This window comes from Aythya marila (genome assembly GCF_965140915.1).
Source record: "Aythya marila genome assembly, chromosome: 7".
Taxonomy (NCBI): Eukaryota; Metazoa; Chordata; class Aves; order Anseriformes; family Anatidae; genus Aythya; species Aythya marila.
In genome coordinates, this window is record NC_139048.1 from 28,404,159 (window position 1) to 28,429,923 (window position 25,765).

Genomic DNA, 25,765 nt, shown 5'->3' on the forward strand with positions numbered 1-25,765 from the left:
GAAATGCCATCTAAAGCCAAGTCTGTCCATTTATTATCTAAGTTTTTAATTAGCTTTAATATAATTAGTTGTACCTTTAAAAATACCGCATGCCTGAGGGGTGTGGATTAGGAATGCACAAAATGGCTGTTCTAATAAGCCATGCTGCTATACGAAGATCTCCTTTCATTTCGAAGTACTTTTTGGCACTGGAGTTCAATGAGAACATTTAAAGCATTTTGTATATTATTTAAAGTCACTTCTGCTAAGAAACGGAAGAACACCCACCTGAATTTAGGCAACCAAACTTTGTTCTCAGATGCATCCATGTAACTCAAGACAGAAGTTACCCATTCCTCGTAAAGTTACTATAAACAGTAGTTGTTGACACAATAAGGTCTGTGAATATACAAGTCGTGCTAAGTTACAACATGTACTGTTAATACACTGCATCTTTTAAGCACACTAATATTTGTTTAAAACAGCATAATTTGGTTAATAAAACATTCAAGACTGACATACAATACAGTTGAACCCAATGCTTTTATTTTCAAATCTGAAGTAGAGAATACAACCTTGTATATGCTTTCTTATCAGTACTACATGACTGAAAGCTGTCAGTTGTTCACATGCCATATTAATAAATATACCCAAATCATAAAGTTTTAAATGTATTTGTACATTTCTTTTATTACTAGACTGTTTTATTCATGTTGGCACAGATAATCCATGCAGAGTACAGTTACTCACACCTCATAAACCATGCTATATTTTGTTTCTGAAATAACTAGGAACTTAAGAAAAATATGTATCTAAAAGCAAGGGCACTTGTGGCATCAAGTTAACATGTAAATATTTTATAAAACCTAGACTTCTAGTATGATCACTGCAGGCAAGAAATCACTCCGTTTCAAATTCCAATGTTTATAAATACTAAACAAATTAACATCTGCTACCTGGAGACAAGTATTGCCAATAAATATTAGTGTGCCCAGCATTAGACACTAATAAGTGTGTTCAGTGCTGTGGACATTCACATTATTAAACATAAATATGAATAGTCTTTAACAAAACATTTCACTCAAAGTGCTGACCACTGAAGGACCAAAGTAAAATACTTTTCCTTGTTTTAAATTAATTTTAGAAATGCGCCGTGTGTGAATCCAATACACTAAAAACTAACATGAAAAAGAAGTCAGGTCAGTGTTCTGCTTTTTTTTCAGATAATAAAAGCAAAGTTTTCTTTGGAAATGTTTAATTTACTCTTTTCTGCAAAAGCAGCAGAAAAAGAGAAAAAGCATTAAGATCACTTTTGAAGCCTCTGACTGAAAAGAAACTGAACACTTTTTAATTAGATAAAAGATGGCTCTTCTTATTTGATCATTCAGAGGTCCAGGATCTTTATTTTATTATGTAAAGTCCCATGTTAATTAGAATGAATATAAATATTTAGAGGAACTTATGACTTATCCCAGGCATCAGTTACAAGACATAAAACATAAACAAGTACATATTATTCATCTTGCAAACACTATTTTTGTACAGCATTTGTATTCAGTGATTGTTGCAGGGCCCTATTCTGAATTATAGATCTATCTATGCGTCTTCCCCCCTATATCACAAAGGTGAGATGTGGCAGAAGAGTATCAGCAGTTAGGTGGGATTCTACCCCTGTGAAAGTTAAAATACTATACTACTATTCACAAATTTCTGGTTCGCATATGTGCAAAAAATATATCTTATTACAGATATCAAGGGCAGGTAAGTGGATTCCCTACTTTTGGACCATATTATGAAGCAGCACAAGTCAAAACAGGAAATTTATTACATGATAATCCTCAGGGTATCTCTGTTCTTCACTCAGAGATATCACTGTACCTCACACAGTGATATGTAAACTAGCTTTAATCTCACTTGCTCAGACACCAGCTGGAGTCAGGGCATGCGTTACAGTGCAGATTAGCTGTCCAAGGAAATTTTCAGGGCTCTGTCAAGTTAGTACAGCTCCCACTGAAGCCTGTGCTGCGGCATTTTCTCTGTTGCGACTCCACAAGCTAGCTCAGCTATACTTACACATATTGCAGTCACCCTTCTGCATTGCTGACTTCAAAATTACTAGGTGGGATCCTGGACCTTCTTTGCTAACCCGTTCTGTATAAATTCGTATGTGAGCTTCTTGTACCCTAATTTCTTGCTACAAGACCTTTCCTTGACTGTAACGAGTCAGCCTAGCTATTCCTCCCCTTCACCCTCTGCCCCACCCTGAGTATCTAATATGTCAGCTTCGTGCAACTGGCCTTATCTATAGCTCTTCCCTTCCTCCAGCCCCAGCTTCAGTAAGGACTTTCCCCACCTCCCCAATGCCTCACCTTTCCACACCCAGCTGGAGGTCTCCCAAGCCCCCACATTCTGGCTGCTGGGGGTGCTCTGCCCTCTCTGATCCAAGCCTCACTTCTCCCTGATGGAAGTCCTCCTATGTCCTACACCACTGTGCACCTGAGCTCCTCACAGGCTGACCTGGGCCACTTCACCTGTCAATCTCCGTGTAAACAGGGAGAAGAAAGGAGCAGTCCCAGCCTTGCAGCCTACCACCATCTCTACACAGACTGTACCCCTACCAAAGCTGCAGCTGTTCCTCTCTGACCATCTCCAAAATGTTATGATAGAATCGTAGTTACAACCTTCACAGTTTACAACTCCTTCACAGTGACAGCAAAGAGAGAGCTTTTAGGGACATTGAGGGTGGAGAGGGAGAGAGACACACACGTAGATTAGATCATGAAACTCCTGAGGCATCACATGCCCTAGTATTTTGTGTCCTGTCAAGGAGTCTGACTCCCTGTTTTGAGAGTCTGATGATAGTAAGAGACTAGTCTCAGTCAGTGGGTAACACAGAAATGTGCCTACTGAGCATCTTCAATGCAGTCTTAGTATATAATATGCTGATACAAATTCTCTTAAATAATAGAGAATAATTCATACAATTTTGTTCATGGCATTCAAAAATTAAAAGGAAATATAGAATTGTCTCACAGTTTTAAAAAGGTATGTAATGAAGTTAAATACGATTGAGAATTATTTAATTTCCACGATTACAGTTAATTCTTCTGGAGAACATTATAAACCCAGAGCTTTGGATTTCGTGATCAATGGAATCAGATTTACAGCAGCCCAGCACTGACTGAAAACAGAAAATGTGTTTGCTATAGAAAAACAAAAGGCTTTGCATATAATGTAGTAATTTTAGAATAATTCATGCATAAAAAATCTGACCCAGTAGCACTCCAGATCAGATCACTGCTAAGATCAGTGAGAACTATGATACCTACTGAATAAACTCAGGTCATACATCTCAGAATTGCCACAGGCAGTTTAGGTTGTTATTTTTTTTTTCCAAGATGTGGACTGCCTCCAAGCTAACTTAATTCATATTTTAGAACCCCAATTTTCTTCTATTTCCTCCTTCCCCCACTTCTCCCTAAAGCTTTGGATAATTTTTCATCACTAAAAAGACCTATTTTCTTAAAATGGGCATTACCTATAGGACGCAAAAGGCAGACAATGCCAAGTCATTCCTGGTTACTCAAAACAGAAGGTACAAGAGGGTGCAGGTGGTACCAGAACATGGCCCACAGAACTCAGCCTCACCAATACTAATTCAAAACTGTCAGTACTACAAGCTGTCAACACACAATCACAATTCTCATTTAAACAAATTAATAAAACTTGAATAGTCATCAGGCTTTCCATTTTAATTCCACTTTCTATTAGACTGTTGTCTCCAATGCGAAAGTCATTGATGTTTAAAATTAAAAATTCAAAATCATTACCAGTACTACAAGTATTGCTCTTTTGAAAAAAAAAAAAAAAAAAAAAAAAAGTTTGATAAACGTTTGAGCAACTTGAAAGTTGTAGGATAGAGTAGGGAACTTTTGCAAGCTATTTACCATTTCCTAGTTGTAGTAGATGGAAGTGAGTCATCATTGTTAATCAATGTGAAGATCCAGATGTAGATTCCAATTTCCCACTGATATCAATGGGAATTAGAAACCAAAGCAACTTTCCATATTTTTTTTTCCACAAGAGGAAAGGCAATCTGGTTTTGAATTAACAGCCATAGTTCCTTTCCAGCCAGCCCTATTCCATTCAATTTAAGAGCAAGCTGGAAAAGCCAGATGCCCTTTTCCATTGTGATTTAAAAGTGAGGTATCTACCACCCATGTAAAAACCCAGTGCACTAGCAAGGTTGACCCAACTTGCTTTTCTCAATCTTACGGCGGTGTGGAAGGAGATAATTAATTCTGTTTCCACTTTATTCTCAAACTAAGTTAGTCATTGTCTCCTAGACTCCCAGCTACATATGCATTCAAGGCAAACTTCTTATTTGGAAAGAATCTAAAGTATTTGATGCTATGAGGTAGCACCACAACATAATGGAATAGCACACACTTTTCATAGAGAAAACCCTAGCCTATTTATTTCCCTTTGAAAGCTATGGCCTTTGGTTCTACATATTATTGTTCATGTAGCACTTACTCATTCTTTGTAGGAAAGAAAATGAGTTATTACAAAAAAGGACTTTTCCTGTTATTCTTAAACACTAGTGTGTGGTCTAAGCAGTAAAACCGCAGTGGGTAGTTCATTTGAAACTGTATTTCTATATTACATTTTATGTTACAGGTTTTAGTCAATATTTCTCCAAACTGCTGAGCTAATAATCTATTTTCAAATTGACTAGTTCTTTTGTTTTTGATTATTCATTAGGTTTTTGTATGAACCATGCAAATGCATGTTCTGCTTATAAGAAAGAGATTAAAATTAAACTTCAGAAGTGTCAACTTCCTAGCTTTTACCAAGAGAAATGCTAGTCATGGATATTAACTTTGTAATTGCCCAGTTAGTCATCACTTTTTCCCAACATTACTGACTTCCAAATCTTTTTTTAAACATTGATTGCATGGGCATGTTTCTTGCACAGTGGCTTATCCTTCTTGGAATAGAATGGTTGACCTTCCAAATTCACATGGCATACCTAGAATTAATAATAAACACAATCAGAAATCACACAGGAAAAAAAGCGAGAAAGAGAAAAAGAAAGAAATGTGATTATCAATTTGAACTGTATTTTTTTTCTGCCCACATGTTTCTTTGACTATGTCTAGACAATACAGAAGTACATTTGATTTCCCCTGGCAGGTTTCCTACTCCATGCTGAAGTTAGATCTTGGTTTGTATCAGCTCTCACTTCTGTATTTTCCTGCCACCACTATCCACTAAGTTCACTAGTTTCTATTAAGACCAACCGTCTTCAGCATGACATGTCCATAGTGCCTATGCAGACCTCAACAAATAGTGGCACACTCAAGCACATGTAGCTGGCTCAGACTTTAAGACCTGGATTCTGATTCCTGTAATGTACAATCTTACAATTTTAACAGCTCTGGTTAGCTACTATGGTCCCAGGGGTACCACCCTGCCATGGTACCAACAGATACTCATTCCCCTCAGTACTTTGTTCTAATATTGGTGTTTATGTGACCAAGGAATGAGTCATTCAGACAGATGATAGCACTGAAAACAAATTACTTCTTACCAGGTTCTTTTTCAACCAATAGAATTCACTGCCTGGCTGCATAAGTGCCAGTGTTGACATAAAGCATGTGAAAATGCATGGCTGAGGGCGGGACAGCCCAGATTTAGATCAGTTTTAACTGCCCTGGAACTGTATGGATACCCACACAGGGCACTGCAACACCACTTGCAAGGTCAGTGTTAACCAGAACCACTTAAGGAAGCCAGTACATCAGAATCTAGGAGCAAGAATAATAACATTGTCCCAAATGCTTATGGCAGGCTTAAGACCTTAGTGATGTGCCACATCATGTGAAAGGAAAACCATGTGAATGGATATAAGGAAAAGCACATCAGAAAAGGTCACTTGTTTATTTGCATATGACTTTTAGCTGACTGAAACTAAAATTAGCTCCTGCAAAAACAGCTGTGAGAACTGCATTAATGAAACAGATTTCACCTCTACTAAAAACTGGGTTACTAATTAAATAAATACATAAGGATCCAGTTAAATGAACAAGCAAAAAAGAACAGGAAGCGTTCAGGTAAAATGTCTTCTATAAGTGACTAATAGCTCTTATTTTGTGAAGGAAAATGGCTGTCTTGGTATTGCTTTCCATGTTAGAATTTCAAAGATATTTCCGTATTCACAGAACACCATTGTGCTGCTACTCACTTCATGTACCCTTGAAAGACCAGTAGCCAGCTTAGCCTAAGATATTTATGGACATTTTTATACTTCCTACTCTTCAACCTGAATTTTAAAGTCTAACAAACATTAGAAATTCTCACTTGTGGTGTGGCCAACATACTATTTTTAACTAATTAGATGTTCGAACTATTATTACCTTAGGAACAATACACTGGGGAGCAGCACAGCTGCATTAGATCTATATGAAAAGTACCATTTATCATATGGCTTTTACTGCTTTGTGTGCATTGTGGGAATACAGCCACACTATATAGCTGTACGCACACCACAGACTGAAGAGCATGACCAACTTCTCTGTTCATTACTGTTCATTTTGTTCACTCTCTAAACAGACTCCTTGTTGCAAGTTTCATCAAGCATTCTGAATGGAATTGTAAACTGTGCTGCTTTGTAAAATTATGGCTATCCTCTTCAGTATGGTTTTAATTTATTCTATATCCTGATTTATATTTATTTGGTAAATACTAGAAAGAATAATAGCAAATAGTGCTATATGTAACGGTACATACAGACTCTCTAAAATTGTATGCTTTATTAAAAAGCACCCACTTGTGATGGTCAAACTTAATAATTCTAATAGAAGTTTACAGAGGAGAAGAGAAATGACTCCCATTCCACTCCATCTGCAAGTAAAAAATGAAATTCAATCCCTCTGCATCCTCAGGCATATGTTAGTCATTTCTGCTTCCAGATCTTCTAATGTTACTTAACAACTTTTATCATAAGTATAAAGAAATTAGATAGTATTTGGTATAAAACCTACAGCACAAATGAAGCAGGTGTCATGCCAAGTGTGTCCAAGGGCTTCAATGAATTTATCTCCAGCTTCAACAGGAAAATCACAGCCATGGCATTTTGTGCTGAACAAAGTGATATAATCTAGAAACAAACAAACAGAAACAATTAATTTAGAACAAATTCTTTAACATAATCTTATTACACCCAAGAGAAATAAAGTTTCCAGTGAATAATTTTTATTATTTTTGCCCAGAGTTTCTTACTACATTCAGCGAACCCCTCCCCAAATGAAATTCTAAGCTGCTTTTTTCATTATTTAAATACAAATTCAGTGCAACACCCTATGTCAGTACAGAACTACAAGCTGTCACCACAAACACAGAGAACAAGCATAAAAAGTGCATCAAATTCAAAGTTATGTTTCTCACATTAGTCTTACATTAGCTTTAATGTATGTGGAAGCTATTTATACGGGCAAATATGGTCATACAAAGTACAACCTAATGGCCAGTAAGCGTTAACTTTAAGGGTGGTGTAGAAGCATAGTTTAAGTTTCCATGAGTAGATTTATGTCATCTATTTAATGTTGAAATGCTATGCTTTTTCTGCATTAAGAAAGAACATTACAGAAACCCCGTACTGGCTGCTTAATACGTTTTTATTTTGAATATCATGTCCAATATGGAATTACCTTGCCTTGGAAAAGAATAGCAAAAACTCAAAAGATATATGGAATTTTTGAGAGTAATTAGAGGCTATGGGAAAACCTCCAACTTTAAAGGGTAGGTACCAAGTCAGTCATGTTGTAGGATTTTCATTCTTCACTAGGAGTTACTCTGTTATGTAAAACTTGATTTGCACAACCATAAAGACTGCATCTCCAGAGAGAACTAGGCCAGAAGCATGTTAAATGGATAAGGCTGAGCTTACAGTGGGAATACCAGTTTAACCTTTGCCTGCTTCCTGACCCTGTCAGGCAACTCACTTGCATGGCAAGCTCCAGTTATTAAACCATATTACTCTTTCTATACTTTTGGAAATCCTGACCTTTTCTGATCTTAGTTGGCAAGAAGCAGTTCATTTATTCCAGCACTCAAAAAGCAAAATCTGTACTACCATGTGTTGCACATCTGGGCAGAGCTCTTTTCATATGTTGATCAATTGTAGGGGTGAGTAGAAGTATTAAAAACAGCGTAGTAGAGAAAATAGGGGCAGCAAACCACACATACTGTATTGAAGCACTACCAGAAGAGTTTCTTGCCCCTGTAATATGTAGCTTTCTGGTTAATAGAATCTACCAGGCAAAGCATGGGGGACAGGAGCAAAAGTGGAGGGAGAGAAATGAAAGGTAAGGTGCTCTGGAACATAGAGGCAAAAAGACCAGCACTCTGCCAGTCTATCACAAAGTGGAGAAAAATACCAAGAAGGAATCATTTGTATATGCAGGCAGGGGAAGTAAGATCCATTCTGGATGGGTAGCCGGTTTTATTTTATTCAGCAATTGCTTTATTCGTATGTTGCTTCCATACAACATAAAGTACATGATTACTAAACAGAAGTGTCCCGTTTGCCATACCTTTCTCACAGTATGGCTCTCCATCTTCCATGTGAAAGAGGCTATTCCCAAAAGGCTTCTTACAAGCGGCACAGACAAAGCAACTCGTGTGCCAAGTCTGTCTTAGGGCATGCATCACTTCCTGTAAAACAAACGAAAATCTCCAGCAGACTAGCATGCACTGCAACTACCTACTGAAGAACAAATACAAGGCAGAGATGTTCTAAACGTTTAACTTCTGTATCAGCCAGTTTCTTTCCTCAAAAGAAATTACTGTGACATAAACTGAGTTCCTTTGGGAAGAGAGAGGAAATTGGACTGCAAACTTTCTAGAGCAATATATTTGCCAAAAAGAAACAACCACCAGTTCAGCCAGCTGTTTGTATCAACATGCCTAGCTGCTGTTGCAGGAAATACTTTGCACAAAGATTTCATTTTTTTTCTCCATTGTTTTAACATTATGAACTCTTCGATGCAAGAGTGTGATTTGTTAATTAAGTTGTAAAGGACAATTTTATCTCTAAGACCAAGAAATGCATGCCAGTGATAGGTGATTTAAGTCTGATGTTTTCAAAGCAACTTAGATTATGTACTCATTTCTTCAAGACTCTCACAAGAACTCTTTAGAAACTAATGTGAAAATGAAAAAAAAAAAAAGTTCTTAGATTTTAATTTATGTGATTAGTCTAAAAGAGTCTGCATGTGTGTTCCTAGGCCACGTGTTCATCACACAAAAAAAGCAAAATCCCCACAACTGATACTCTCTACAGAAAAAAAAAAAAAAAAAAAAAAAAAAAGCTTGATTGTGTACAGGTCACAGTTTTTAAACACTTTTACACATGCTTGTTATGAGCCATGCTCTGTGTAATTGCAAACACTGTAAAGCAACTGTAAGTCTCTGTCACCAAAATGGGATGTCCTTAGACTCCTACCATGCTCAATTGCTTCTTCCTCCCCTACACAGATACCACGCTCATGAACAAGTATTTGTGTGACTAAACCAGGGAACAGACCTTTCTTTATCAGGCTACCTTAACCCTTAGCAGTTCTTTAGTCGTGTGCATAGCCACACAAAAGTTTATCCAACAACAAGAAATGGATAACATGGGATAGGAATAAATGATTGGAAGCAATGCAAGTGTTTAACAACTTCAGGCATGAGTATCAGCTTACAGTACTCATGAATGTGTATGTTCACCTGAACTAATGGAGAGAGTCATCAGCCAGACTCTGACTAACCCCCCTTTTTAGTCCTATCTATATAATATGCACCTTAAGCAGAAAAAACAGATTTTATCAGTTTCTTTTTTCCATCCAGTACAGAGCAATCTCTACTCATTTTTATATTGTCATACAGAAGTCCTGCAAGTCCAAAAGCTGTTGTACTGAGCTCTGATGCATAGTTACCTGCTAATTTGTCAGTTGTACTTGTGCCCAAGAGTATACTTGACAGCGCATCTCTGTCCAGATGTCAAAGGACCAGATGCTCAACTGGAATAATTTTATTTAGCTTTGTTAACTTCAGTGAAACATTGATTTAAAGCAGCTGAGAATCTAGATCTAATTTTGTGTTGCTTCTGATTAAATACCTAGATTCTGATTCTCTTTTGAGCAATTTTAAATCTCCATTGACTAAGACAAAAGGGACTGAAATCTATTTCCATGCTTTCAATCCAGTGAATAGACAAAATTGTCTAATTTATGTTTACCATATAGATCATTAGAGAATCACCATTGAGATTCATTAACCTCTGTTACTGTTTGCAAAACAGTTATCACTGATAAACAGGTTTGGATCCATTTATGAACCTCACTGAGCTAAGAAGCAAAAAACAGATTGAGAAATCTTATTAATATAAATAGAGGCAGCTGGCATCTTTGCTATTTTCCTGATGAAAATCCATAATGGGGAACTGATTTGCGCCAGCATTAATTAGATAAGTTAAGTCAGTACTCTGCTGCAAAATTACTCCTACTGCTGCAGCAAACAGGACTTGGTTGGAGCCAGAGCTTCACCATAAATGTCTAAGACTGCCATCCCTAATTGGCAGTTGCAGAGAAAAGCAAAAACATCTACTCTGTCAATACCACTATTTAGACAGATATCAAAAGATTACAGCAAAGCAGTAAAAACCAGCATGGTACTTCTTGCTTCCTCATTTAAGAGAATCTTATCATATTTTCACTGTAACTTCATGCATAAACACAATGTTAAAAGTATCTTGCAGTAGTCCAGCCTCACTGCCATCTGCGGTATGTGTAGAGCATATTTAGTTGCATCTAGGCATGAGTATACTCAGAAAAAAAAGAGGCATCTATTTTTTCCTTACTGGAATTCAGATCTTTTTATTTACTCTTTATTTTCTTAATTAGAAGAGGTCAGCAGAATCCCTCTCAGCATCCGTGTTGTTAGCTAACAGTGAGGTGCAGCAAGAGCAATCGGCCTCTTCAAGATTCCTGACTTCTCCATGGAGCTTTAGACTAAGTCTTGTATAAAAACATCCCTATTCAAGTCCCTCTTACATAAAAATAAGGAAGAGACAGATAAGAGAAATATGCTGTATGTTCATTAGCAAAGAACAATCCAGAAAGTGTTATGTATTTACACCTGAGAGATGGTAATTGGATTACACATTCTAAGAGTTGAATAAAGTACAGAAATATCCCTGATTTTGGATACATAAAATTTGTTACAAAATATGTTTTTCATTCTGAAATTATCAACAGCCTAGGAAATTATTATGCAAAAGAAAACAATATCTGAATTCATTGTCTACAGTCTGAATTATTTCTGTTTTCAGTGAACCATGTAACTGGAGAAATGGTTCTCTTGCTTACCCCCATGATCTTGGTGTGGCACCTGGCACAAGTAGGTGCAAAGAACTGCTCATAACAGTGCTCACAGTACACACTATTCTGCTCTTCCACAAAGCACACATCAGCCAAGGAAGTCTTGCAGTAAGCACAGTTGAATTCTTCTGGGTGCCAAGAGCGACCCATGGCGACCAAGAAAGGACCCCTGTAAAAAAAAATAATTTGTATTGCAAAGGTATTGAGTGATACTGATTACAAACCCATTTTGCTAGATACTGCATCCATGTGTAACAAACAATGGAAAACTATGCAGGTACATATTAAAAGAAAACCTGACCAGAAATGGTACTTTTCAAGATTATTACTAAAACACTTTGCCAACTGGTTAAAATATTTCATTATTGTTTAGACACATATATTATAAATATATTTATAATAGACACATATATTTATAAACAAGTGTTGGAAAAGTAGTCAATTGTTTTTGTATCTGCAAAGCTGTAAGTGATCTTTGTGACCAGCTGCAAAAACAACAGGAAAAGACCTAAGTATGTAAAGACAGAAGATTAAGATACTATTTGTAAGTATGAAAAGGCAGGCAAATCTCCAAACCTACCCACCTACATCTCACAAGAGCTCTTGCCTCCTGCCTTCTTTTCATTTGAGAGACTGCTGCATCCTGCATGTACTAGAAGTGTTAGACTATCAGATGACAACTTGCTGTTTTATTGTATGGAAGACAAGTTGGTTTTGGTGATTTACTCTCGATTGTAATTAGGTGTAGCTATCAGGATTTCATTCTTTTATTACTGGAGACTTTTTATTTCAGAATATATAAAAGATGACAAGCATCAGTTCCACATCACAAAACTAGCTCCTTTTAGTGGGTAAGACTGCATTAAACATGGTCTACTTCAAGTTGCTTAGCAGTCTACAGGGTAACACTGGGCACTGGTCCAGCAGAATGAATTGGGAGAGAAGGGAGAAGCATGCTATGAATCACTGGTAATAAAGTGTAGGCATTATCTTTCTCCAGACACAAAAGCAACAATTACATTTGGCTGCTGTTCCAAAATGATGTCTCATTCCTTTTCTCTCTACCATGCTCCCCTTGCCCCCCAACTCTCCCAACATAGTGGTATGTACCTCCTTCAAGGACTACTGTAGGAACCAGAAATTTGTTTAAAAAACAGTGATTTGCCACAGCATCCGTGAAACAAACAATTAGCACGTATAACTTTGCAGTGATAAAAAGTGAACCACACAATAGCTAAATGAGTTCTGGAAATGTTAAATTAATGAAGCAGACAACAGACATCCCTGCTGGGTAATTTAACTGAGTCTTAGGCTCTGGTACTATATATTAACATACAATAACCAGTCTCCCTGTGATATTTTCTTTTCTGCTTCATCCCTCTCCAAAACCTCATGACCTTACCGAATTATGCTGTTACAATGCCCACAAAGAGGAGTTCGGCTGCTGGCTGGAAAACGCTCAGCCCTCTGAATTGTTCCCCGGGCTACTGCAGGAGCCTGGGAAGAAGCTGAAACTGGAGATGGGTAAGCAGGAGTTGAGGCAGGAGATGGTACTGGAGCACCCCTCGGTAGGATGTTCTTTGTGACAGTGGTGGTAGTTTTTCCAGGTGCAAATTTCTGGGAAAAGGAGTCATCCGTTACCCAGGGAGGACGGCTTGCAGGCTCAGTGTTGGCAGGGGTGTAGGAATGAACTGGTGCTGGTGCTGTTTTAAGCATGCCAAAAGAAACCAAAAAGTATTTTAAAGTCTTCTCTTCCAATAGCAAAACAATAACCAAAGCTTCAGATGACAATTAATTATGGTCTGTCCCATTATCATTCATTAATTCTGGACCGAAGCCAAGGATTTCAGCCCAATCACTGGCTTTTAATCCATGGGCATTACAGAAATGTTTGCCTTCTGGCTTTTACAGATTTTATGGAAATCATTTTCAAAGATCTCTCTTCATTTTTTAATAGGAATGGCTATGAGAATTTTGTGATAATTCAGAAGGCTGCTGTGTAGTGTGTTTAAGACAGGTTTAAAATTGAAAGAGCAGATCACGTAATGAAGTTTTGGACAGAATTCCCCATAATTTCAATAAGAAGTTATGCTGAAATTTTGATCTCATTATATTCATTAAAATGCAGTGTTTTCCACAGATGTCACTATTATTTATCATTTGTAGAAAGTTATACTCCTATTTTCTGAAGAAAAATAGGCTCACACGGAGCACAGAGATAGAGAGCACTGGAAGCAACAGTGAGGGAGCGAATTCAGCTCACATGACCAGCAAGACAAAGGCAACAGCACTTAGAAGAAGGCCAGGCTTGTGGTTATAACTGATCTCAGCTCTGTTCTTGGCTCTGCCACAGATTTCCTGTATATCTTTGAGCGAAGTGTAGTATCTCTGTGCCTCAGTTCCCGTGTATAAAATAGAAATATTATACTTCCTTTCTTCCACCCTTTGACAATCAGATAAAATCTTCAGCGCAGAGACTGCCTCTCCTCTGTGTTTGTATGTACCAGGCTTTAATCTTGGGTGGAGCTTTATCGCATAAAAATAAGCAGAAACTAGAGCCTGTACATACTGAGTTTTCCCTTTGCCCTTGCTCTTTTCAAAACATCAGATCTAGCATTGTGTAGGACTGAAGTTACTGCCTGAGAAACTGCCTCACTTTGCCAAGTACACGAGCACTAAAAGCAGTTTTTCCTTTGCAAAGAAAACAAGTGAAGGATTGTCAGTCTGAGGAGGAACAGAAGCTTGGAGAGTTGAAGTGTTTTGCCTAAATCTGAGAGTGGGGATTTGGGAACAGAAGCCAGGTCTCCTGCACAGTAAATCACAGTGCCAATAAAGTGATGAGCAGATACAAGATTTATAATTTTAAGGGACTTGCAGGTAGAAAGCTTTTCTGAGCAAGAAAAGGTTTCAGAATGCAGACAGATCTCTCTAGACAATAAAGTGGTGATAAGATTATGTTCTACTTAACACTCCTCCATTAGTTCACACTCTACCACATAGAATAACATGCGCTGATTATTGGCATGCTTGAAGTAGATATAGATGAATCTACTGGGATCGCCCTCATGATCTCTCATTTTATTCTTTTTATTGAGTTCAGAGTTGAATCTAATGCACTTTCTCGATAAAACTTTATTATACAACAGCATCAACAATTTTTCTGTTTCATAAAACTGTATCCCACCTTAGCCTGAGGCTTCTTTTTTCACTTGGGAATGGTAAACAGTATTTAAAGATTTCAGAACAGAGAGTTTATATCCAATCTCTTTTAACCCTGGGGCTGTTGCTATTTATATACTATGGTATTAAGCTAGGCAAAATTAGAAGGCAATATTTCATCTCTAATTGGTGAGTTCAAAAGGCTCCTACCTATGAGGCTCTGTAATTAAATAAGGTGACTTCTAGCTCACTCAGTTTTGTGAAAGGATTCTCCCTCCCCCAAGAGCCAATTCTCGTTCATGCAAAGTAAGACACTGTATACCACAGAGGGCCTAACAAAATGGTCAGATATTCAAATAAAGAGATCCAAAAGTGAATGCAGGCCAGCTGTCATTTTTATGTCTTTTTTGTTTGTTTGTTTTGTTTAATGATCGTCTTTAGTAAGTTTTCCACTTTTTCACCCTACATCTCATAATATCAATGTTCTGTTTGACTTTTCCCTGTTTGTTTATTCTACCCATTGTAGACAGCATATGACTTATCTAGATTCAAGTTCATCTAGACTCCTTTGAAGGATGGGTCTTTGTCTTTCTCTCTACCTTCATCTATTTCTTTTTCACTACTTTTTCCACTTGTCACTGTAAAAGGAAAGCAACAGTTTGTTGTTGTTGTTGTTGTTTTTTAATTTTTTCTTCTCACAGTTGCTAAAAGAAGATGCCAAGGGAATTATTGAAAAATGACAAATATTGGGCATTTGCAACTGCTCTGATCTCTCCATAGTTAACTAACTTTTCAGCCATTATCATTTCATTTTAAAGGGTGGATTTATTACCACATTTTCTCCATGTGAGCAGGCTGGAATAATTTTAAAATAGTTTCATTGCCATACATTAGACCTGTTTCACTAACTATGAGATTTTAGCTATTGTTATTAAAAGAGAATTATTATCTGTCTTATATCTCTAATCTGTTATGAACAGTTTTTTTCTTAGCAGCTACTGCCATATAAATTCACTTTTCATGTTTATGTACTTCTGAAGTCTTCCAACATACATGTATATGCAGCAGATAAGAGATGCTCTTTGCTGCTAGCAAGCACTAACATTCAGTATGTCAGAGAACAGCTTCTCAGAATATCAGTATTCTATCTGCTGATGCTGAACTGTTCAAGAGTGAATACTTTAAATAATTCAGTAACTCGAACTCTATCACCTGGTTTCTTTGAGCCCTCAGATTCTCTCATAGTAGGAGAGAAACAATAGGACTATTGTTATCCTGGGAAAGTTGTAGAAGAGGTCTCTTAACAGCCACAGAAAAAAACTGATTCCTTGCTACTGAGGAATTTGAAATTCTTTTAATCAGCTCTTAATTTACTGTCAATGGATATTTTCCTTCCAGAATAAAAAAATCTAAAGATTCATATAGTAACGTAAAGATTTGGATAGTTTCAAATGCTTTAGTTTCACATACTACACTGCTTAGAATATATAAAAGCACTGTTGTTGTCGGGGGGGAGGAGGGGGGGGGGAGTACAAGCTGGAAGATGCAGGTACTTTCTGCCATCTAGTGGCCCATGCTCAGAAAATAAATGTGTGCCTGTTAATAACATGTTATGAAATTTGTAGGACAGAGAAGGGTAAAGATCTCCCTATACGAACAAAAATAGATTTTTAGCAGCAGAAAGTTTCCAGCAGAATTAGCTTAGTCAAAGTGTTACTCTCCTCGCTTCATAGTGTAAACAATGATATACTCCTATCTGAGGAGTATCCTATCTCCTATACTCCTATCTGAGCAAGAAACTCAGCAATTCAGTTTCATTTTGAGATCATTTTCAGTGTAAACAAGATTTAATCCACTTATACCTCAATCTGAGCCATATTAAAGTAGTCTTGTAGACCTTCTTAGTGACTGATTTGGGTTTCTGGATATTGTACACATGGGGCTGTTGATAGGTGTTTTAATCTGCAAATTGCTGGCCTGGAATACTAAGGGAAATAAGGCATTTCATTCCCATTAACACTGAGGGCTACCATAAAGGCATCCCTTTGCTAAATTTTCCACTGCAAATCCTTATAGTTATATCCGTTATTTCAGCCTTTTCTCACAGTGGTTTTAAACAAATAAAAATCTAAAAGAAAATTTGCTAAGTGAGAGTGCAGTTAGACAAAGGCCTGAGATTGGAAGAAAAAAGATGGATTTTGTGGTCTCATATGTCATCCTTTGAGAATAATTGGTCTTCTCAGAACAAGGTTGCATTTTACACTGTAGGAGAATTTATATGCATTGACAACATTGGATGAGGAAATTTTTAACAGCCTTTGTGGATCTTATCTGTCAGTGACAGGAAACATAGGAAACACTTTTTACTCTATTTCTTCCCAAGCAGCAAGTTTGCGGTTGCTCAGAACTGCAGCGGTCTTTTAGAAACAGCTCACATTCTGAAACCAGTTTGAAGTGCTACTATGCTAAATGTATAATACTTGAAAAAGGTACCAAACAAAAAATCAATATTCTATAAAATCCCTGTTACCTCATGTGTCTGTCACTTTGGGGTTTAATTATAAAGGTATTTTACAATCCCTTACCGTACATCTCAAATTTCTCATTACAACTACCTTTGGGGGCAGCACAGAGGGAGGTGCTGGTCTCTGCTCCCTGGTCACTGATGGCAGGACACATGGGAGTGGCACCGAGCTGCACCAGGGAAGGCTCAGGCTGGGCATGAGGAAAAATTTCTTTACCGTGAGCATAGTCAAACACTGTAAGAGGCTTCCCAGCAAGGTGTCTGATGCCCTGTGCCTGCCAGTGTTCAAGAAGCACTTGGACAATACCCTCAGTAATTTAACTTTTGGTTAGCCCTGAGATGGTCAAGCAATTGGACTTGATGATCTTTGTGGGTACCTTCCAACTGAACTATTCTGTTCTATTCTATTCTATACTTCTAAAAAACACAGAGAGACTTACTGTTTCTTTCTCTGCCAACTCTTTACTGTTATTTGCATTTGTAATTTATCACACTATGTATTACTCTGAATTTTCTCTTGTCTTCTGGAATACATTATATCTTCATTGTGCCTTCAAAATAAGAATTTCCCACATGCAGGCAGACAATACATGCATCTGAAATGAGTTCACTGTATACATAGCAACACAGAACATAGTTCCCATACTGTGCATTTAAAGCCATCATTGTGAGGCAATGGGGCCCAAAACCAGTGATATAAGGTATTGCAAAGAAGATGCCCATCACAGTGGAGAGTAAAAACATTGCCTCTTATTCCAAGTCAAATTCAACAGTCAGCTTCTTCTTTAATAGATATACCTTCTAGTTTATTTCTGTGGCAGGTTTGTGTAAACCAGTTTACACTTCCCCCCAAATAAGTGTGTGATTTGATATTAATCAGTTTATTTAGGAGATACTTTGACATGCCAGTTTGCTCTGAGCCATACTGAAGTAAATCCTCTCATCTTTCCTTCTTTTGCACCACAGAAATAACAACATTTGACTTCAGTGAGAACAGTATATGCTGACACACCAAAATCAAATGAGGAGAAAGTGAAACTTACTGACTCTGAGACCCCTAAATAGCTTGTTAGAGCTCTGAAGTGGCTTTTTCCCACCTTTTTATACAAATAAATACAAAGATAAATCAATCTGTTTTATATTTAAGTAAAATTTTAACATTTAATTTTTAAAATTTAACAGTTTAATTTCAGTAGGTCCAAATACAAAGCATTACAGAAAAAAAAAACACCAACAGTTTAAGATTGTTAGAATTGTTGGCCTTTTCATATTTACTTGACTGTCAAAATATAAATCAACTTTTTAGTTCTCTTGCTAAGGTCAGAACAAATTTAATTTGAAACAGAACTGCATTTAGACTTATATTGTTGCCTCATGTAATTTGTTCATTTTGAAGGCTCACATTTTGGTCATCAATGGTTTTGGAAGTTCACTCCATTTGTGACACATCAATTCAACTGGGATTTAAATAACATCAAGGAGCATATTTTCCACACAAATGAATAATCAAATATATTCCTCCAGTAATTGAATCTGTGGGAAACGGAAGCATAGCATAAGTATTTTAACAGGTCACTCTTTATTCCAAATATAAGCCTGAATTTTAGAGGTTCAATATATGGCCTTATCTATTTTGCAAAAAGGCTACTTTACTTATTTCATCTCCTTCCTGACATATACATTTTCCAGATGGTTTATCAATTCCGAAGTGCCCTGGGATTCCTAAAAGGGTGCACTAGGCTATTTTACAAATGCATTTATTTGGAAAAGTTGGGTCACACATTGTTCTTAGAAACTTTTCCCTTGCTTTTCTTTTTCTTCCTCCTTCGTTTCACATTTTCCACTCTAAAGCATGATATAATGTAATCCTTGATCTGAAGCAAATCTAGCAATCCAGCAGCATTTGGTTCCATCTATATAAATCTTTTTAGATGTGTGTGTGTACTATTGCAAAAATGCACATATTCTTTTTCTAAAAGAAATGCACATATATTTCATTACTCAGAAGTCTCCTTACCTGGCTGGTAGACAGAGGGCTTTATGCTGGCAGTAGTGATAACTCTTGGTTTCGAAGCAGCAGAAGCAGCAGGACTTTCACCATAGCTTGCAGAAACAGGCATTGGTGTATATGACTGGGTTGTGTTTCTAAAAGCAAAATGAAGGTATGAGCAACTTTATATATAAACAGCAGAAGTTACTGATTAGGAAATCAAGAGATCTGGAAGCTTCCATAGTATGCCAAAGGTATCGTCCTTGAGAGCTACAGAGAGAATACTTTGAGATTCATTAATCATTGCTAAGAAAGGCTTGGACAGTTCTTCAGAAAGAAAAAATAACTGGATAAGGGTTTTAAATAATGCCAAGTTGCTGTTGTCAGAGAAGACAGCTTACTGAAGGAATAAGACAAATTTATTAGACATTCTCAGTTTAAGAATGGATAGGACGTCAGGAACATGCACAAAAAGTTTTGGTTTTCTGGCCCCTTACAAACCAACAAGCCTGTTCTTGTCCAAGATAAATCAATGGGGGATTCCTCATTGACTTAAAAAGATACTGGCTCAGAAGCACAATTTATGGAATTTAATTACTAACTACTGGTTATATAAACATAGTACTCATTTCAAAAAGATTAGACTGCTCTTTAAAAAAAAGATTCCTGAAACTTTTCCATATTTGGACTGAGATTAATTTATGTTAAATTTTCTAATGCTTGGATTCAGCTAACTGAAAAGCACATGATACGCAATACTGTGATGTGATTTCTGCATTCCTTGACTAAAAACCTTTGCTCGGGGTTCCAAACATTAATAAGGAATCATTTTTCTTCATTTTACGGATCAAATAATCATTCTGAGTTTGATTATATTAGCACATAGAAGTCATACGCCTCTTCTATTTGCTTTTTACTTAGGATGGCTCTATTTGATGATTCTATTTGTAATAATTTTGATTAATTGACTGCTAAAAGAGCATAACAAACAAAGCAAGCAAGAGAGAATGCAATAAGGAAGAACACGGAAGAGGCAACAGATAGATACTGAGATCCCTGCAGTAAAAGAAACCATTTAGTGTTTAACATCTTTTATACTTACCCTGGTAACATATCTTTATCGTTTTTCCTTTCTGTTTCACTGTCTCAATAAGCTAGATACCTATCTATTTGTGCTGAGATTTTAGCATTTATTTTTATACTACCTTTGGCTGTAACAGACAGTTCACAAGCATAAGAATAAAAAAAAAGTTCTGCTTTGCAAGATCAATGATTAATCTTTGCTTGTACTTTCTCTGACAATGGAAACAAAGTCTGGAGAGCATGTTATAATTTTTTAACTGTGACAAAACCAGCAAATTCCTTCCAGTAATGGTTAAAAAATCTTACAAACATAATATTTTGATTTGATTTTTAATTTTTTTTAATAACAAAACTATCCTGAAAACACCATTTTTTTCTGCTCTGACAGTGCTGATACTACAGATCTAGTATGCTGAGCATCGCTGCCTCAAGCCAATTTATTTTGCTTATTTATTTAGACCTGGAAAGACTGCTATTGCTATAATGATGAAAGCTCTTTATTTCAATACCTAGTCTAGGACTTAGGGCCAGATTTGGGACCATTTGGGCCCAACGGGCTCTCCAAGATGAACTATTTCACTGATTTTGGATTTAATGTAAATTCTGTTGTGCACTGTGCCAAGATTTTGTAACAACCAAAGCACAGTAAGACTTTTTACTTTCCATTCATAACATCTACTTCCTATTGATCCCTCCATATCTATAACGCATAAGAACAGACTGTACCTGGGGTCACTGGACAGAGAATCATTCCTCCCACTGTAGCACAGAGAGGAAGAGTGATACTTCACGTACGCTCACATCACACATATCTATTAAAATGTCTTTAGCTAAATATGCAGTATCTAAAGATTTTCCCTTGTTTAAAAATCTGTTGTTCAAGGTAAACTAGACAGAAAACCAGTAAAAAAACAAAACAAAACAAAAAACAAAAACAAAAAACAAAAACAAAAACAAAAAAAAAAAAAAAAAAAAAAAAAAAAAGAACAAACACACATACTTACCTTTACAGGATCAGTGATCGACATTTACTATGTGGATTAAAAGATTTAAGTCATGTGTGTCATACAGCCTTAATATGAAAATGACACACAATCAGGAAAGCCTACTGCCAGGGGTGCAGGTCCATTGGTGTAAAGACTCATTTCAACATCTCTTAACGCACAAAACACAAGAAGTTCTGAGCCAGATTAGTGATACTTAGACTGCCATGAAGAAAAATGTTTTGTTTTTTGTTTATAAAGCTAATAGCATAATAAAACCATGCTACCAGATTTCCTTGTATGTGTAGGGAAAATAAGTTAAAAAGACAAAAACAATACCAAAAAGAATTGTATTCTTAGTATCAAATTCATGACAAAATTAGAAGCCAACTACTGAAATATTTTACAAATATATGATGCATATTAAATACAATAAGGAAGATAAAAAGGGTTGTCAGAGAAATAAAGTGTTATACTACATCATTAAGGGTTTTAGTGAAGTTAAAATATTTATCAAAATTTTGCTGAAGAAAAGGAAATAGCATATCATTAAAAAAAAAAAAAAAATGAAAGAAGAAAGAAAGAAAAAAGATGTCCTAAGTGTTGAAGATGCCCTCATGTAACAGGAAGCAATGACATATAAAAAGCAGTGAAAGCACCTTTACTGAATTTATCTGTAGCAGCCCATGGCATGTGACAGGCAATGAATTAAATACTGGCTCTGAAAACTATTAGTTGTAAGAAAGTAAACATTTCTAAGCAGATTTTCATGTTAATACTTCGCTAGATGCCTATTAGCAGCAATAAACTGTTAAGTGCTTTCAAGGTAGAGTAGCTGCACAAAACGTTTTTATACCTCTTCTTTGACTGGTAGCTGATGGAGGTGGAAGAATGCCGGTTGAAACTAAAATGAGACAAAAGTTGTATTTGAAAAAAATATACCAAGAAAACTGGGATATCTTGTCCTACAGTGAATTTCTTCATGAATAGGAGCTACTCTTAGTAAATGCTATAGTAAGCAACATGTACATATTTATAATGATACAAGATCAGGATTACATTACATTTTGCTTAACTTAACCAGGGAATCATACTGAAACCTCAATAAGGGTAACAAGTAAATGAGCTGAGTATATTGCTCCACAAGCTGCTGTCACCCAGTTTTGTTTACTTTTTAGTTGTGGAATTCTGATTCAACCACTGAGTCTTTGACATTCACTATCAATTTGTATTATCACAGAAAATTAAGTTTCTTTTTGTCAGTATCAAAAGCTTAATTCATGTATCAGCAAAACTTGAATGAATGAATGTTCAATGTTCAGCTAAGTTTCCTAGGGAGTTATGAGTCAACGAGGATAACCCCGCAGAAAGGACAAGCAGAAAACAGTTGAAATGGCAGCATTAAGCTATCACGATCCGTTTCTCCATTGCAGTACCCTTCTACTGTTTGTGTGTTGATCATAGCTCTGGGAGAACAGGTAGATTTTTTTCCTTGGGGAAACTGTATCATTACAGAACAAATGATTCATTTATGTAAATGCAAGTACTGAAGATTTTGCACAACATATGATCTGAGAAACAAGAGGGTTCAGAATGAACACGAGTCCTGTCTAAATGCACAGTTGTGTGGCAGCGATCATATCACACAGGAACACAGGCCCCATTTGCCAAAAATAACAGTAGGACCCCATCAGGTACCAGTTACTTTCTATGCTTTGGAGAATTGTTTTTTCTTCCCTTTACCCCAGACACAGTGCTTGGATTCAGACCCTAGAATCACAAGAGCTACCCCCCACTTTTTTTTTTTTTCCCCCCAACCGTAATCCTGACTCTCCATTGCTTCTCCTGTTTTTATATTCCCAGAGTGCTGGTCTCACTGGTTGCCCTGCTTTTACCCTCCCAATGGAATCACCAATCACATAAAGAGCTTTGTGGCTTATTTAAAAGACTCCTGCTGTGCTTTCTTCTTTGTAAGCAAGATTGTAAGTGGAAAAGATTAACATTGCGGGTTTAAAAGTAAGGGAAATGTGATCAGTTAAAAATTAATGACTAAAAACATCCTTCTTCAAGAAGATTATGAAGATTTTACCCATGTTAGTCGTTATGTATATATACAGCCTTGCTCAAAAAAGCAAAAGTAAAAAATAAAAGTAGATAAAACTGACCTAACAAGCTTTAAAAAAGATTAAAATAGCTAAGGACATTGATCAAGAAATCCTCCTGCATTTTCTTGATAGACATTTTCTAAGGTATCTGAAGGAAGAAAAAACAAAACTATGGGATCAGTGCTGGGACATCCTTAGACTCATTCTACCTGAACAAATTTTACAGGACAGGTATACTGTTGTAAATAAGATTATCCATAAGATTATCCTAGTTCAAAATAAAATATGAACTGCACTAATGCTCCAATGGTATATGTCAAGGTGAAACCGAACCTTTTAAATCTGTATTTTTTCATGCTAATGCATTGCTTGATTTCTAAATGAAAACTATCAAATGCTCAACAATTTAAGTTTTAAATGAATTTAGAAACACCTTTTAGGCCCTCAGATAGACCACACTAGCTATTAATATGTGGCAGATTTTAAAATAAACAAATATGAAACTAGTGCACAAAGATAAAGAACAAATTTCAGCTGCAACATAACTTTCCAACAGAATGTAAATTTGCATCATGTACCTGATTGTCAGGGAAGCAATTTTTAACAAGTCTTACAAGTTTCTGATTTGCCTTTATGTCCTAAGGCTTGTTGCATTACTGAACTACCCGGAAAGATACTACCTAAGAGAATAATACATACCTGCTGATCACAACGTCGTTGTATAACAAAATATATGTCAGCATGATACCTCTGTCATCCATTAGCAAGTAAGATTTTAGGGCACTGGAATACAAAGCTGATTGCTGTAGATTTTATATCTCTGACTTAGATAATTGCTGGCTATGAGCAGTAGCTTTTAGTAGTCTGATTAAAACATTGGACACCTGTTTTTCATAGATTCTCAGGGGCTTTCAGGTTGGGAAGGACCTCAGGAGGTCTCTCATCCAAGCTCTTGCTCAAAGCAATGCCAGCTCTGAGGTCAGACCAGGCTGCTCAAGGTTTTATCCAGTGTAGTATCAAAAACTTTCAAAAATGGAGACCGCTCTGCCTCTCTGTACAACCTGTTGCCCTGCTCGACTTGAAGGGTGGCTTAAGGTGTTTTCCTTAGCTAGTCAGAATCTCTCTTTTCAGTTTGCAATGCCTGGCTCTGTCCTCTTAATACTGATACGTAACTAGAAATGAATTAATAATTACAAATGATTTTATAGCTTCAAGGCCTCATATTGCTTCCCTTTGCTGAATGAAAGGCATGTGTAATTAAAGTGGAATGGATAATTCTGAATGAAGAAATAGTGTTATACTTGCTCTAATTTATTAGTTGTTATAGTTAGAAATATGTTCTCTCATTCAAGATACTTAAGATACGTACAAGATACTTAGACACACAAATTATGAATAATACTTTTTTTTTTTTCCACTGAAGCGTAAAAAAAACCTTTCTAATCTAGGGTATGCAATAAAATAAACTTTATTGCAGTTTACTGATGGATCCCTGAAAGTGATATATGCAATGAACGCATCTGTGATTTTATCTTTCTGGATTGCTACAAAGTTGTTGACTAAGTAAAAGTTTTTCATTATCTAATAATTATTCTTAAAAGAGCTAGAGCCTGTTATGAAGTTATCTCAATGAAATTACTGCAGAAATAAGAAGTGCTACATGCTGTATTACTACATGCAGGCTACTATGTAAGACCTATTACTAGCTCTTTTGTGTAATTCTCACTTAAGGTAGTAAAACACAAAGGAAATCTCTTATGCAGATATGTAAAAATACACCTATAATATCAAGATTTATACGGGTCCTATGATATAGAGTGATGAAGTAAATAGATATCCACTGACTAGCCAAAATAGTCAACTTGAATTTCATTTCATGTTCTCACTGATGGACATTTCAGTCCTTAGCTTGGAGAAATACTAAAACTGAGTCTCTTCTGGAGCTCAGAAAAAAATAAATGGATTTTGCACACCAGTGTTATAAACAAGCTCAAATACACACAGTTATTATTGTTGATCAATAAGCATGGGTCTTTTTTTTTTTTCTTATTAAAGGCTTTTAACAGACTCCTAGAAGAGCTATGTAGTATGTAGGACCCTATTATCATAAAGCTATGTGATAATTCCAACTGACTGGAAGAGATTTGGTAGTTAAACAAACATCAGATAAAATAATACCTAATGACATATAAGAGCCTAATCTGAGCACAAAACTGAGCACAAAGACAGTGTAAGAATTACTTCTGAAATGCACTGAGCACTCATAATTTGAAAATTAGGTCCTCTTACAGTATTTTAAGATGGATACCCACAAATAATGAATTACCTACATAACTAATCTCTTGGGAATTTTGCAAGCTCATACATTAAACTAGATGTCACTGGCAGTAAAAACCCTTGCAAAATCTTCTGTTCCATTCTGTCCTTCCATTCTGGGTAACACTCTTTGTGACATTCACCAAATTCATGATGTAATTAGAACTGAAGATATGAGTATTGTACTTCCACCCGAATAT

General features: G+C 36.4%; 1 protein-coding gene across 21 annotated transcripts in view; it reads right to left on the bottom strand.

Moving 5' to 3' along the window:
• Nucleotides 1-3,356: 3,356 nt before the first annotated feature.
• The window catches only part of LDB3 (LIM domain binding 3), a 120,838-nt gene continuing 98,429 nt past the window's right edge, over nt 3,357-25,765 (bottom strand). For 16 of the 21 annotated variants that reach the window (XM_082765249.1, XM_082765244.1, XM_082765250.1 and 13 more), the window contains 7 exons: nt 22,001-22,048; nt 19,106-19,233; nt 12,808-13,108; nt 11,394-11,574; nt 8,577-8,697; nt 7,026-7,141; nt 3,357-5,011 (listed from right to left, as the gene is read on the bottom strand). In XM_082765249.1, coding sequence (XP_082621375.1) covers nt 4,922-5,011; nt 7,026-7,141; nt 8,577-8,697; nt 11,394-11,574; nt 12,808-13,108; nt 19,106-19,233; nt 22,001-22,048 — 985 coding nt within the window. In that variant the 3' untranslated portion in view covers nt 3,357-4,921. The remainder of the gene's footprint in view (nt 5,012-7,025; nt 7,142-8,576; nt 8,698-11,393; nt 11,575-12,807; nt 13,109-19,105; nt 19,234-22,000; nt 22,049-25,765) is intronic. The other 5 variants (XM_082765240.1, XM_082765235.1, XM_082765239.1 and 2 more) reach the window with 1 other exon arrangement.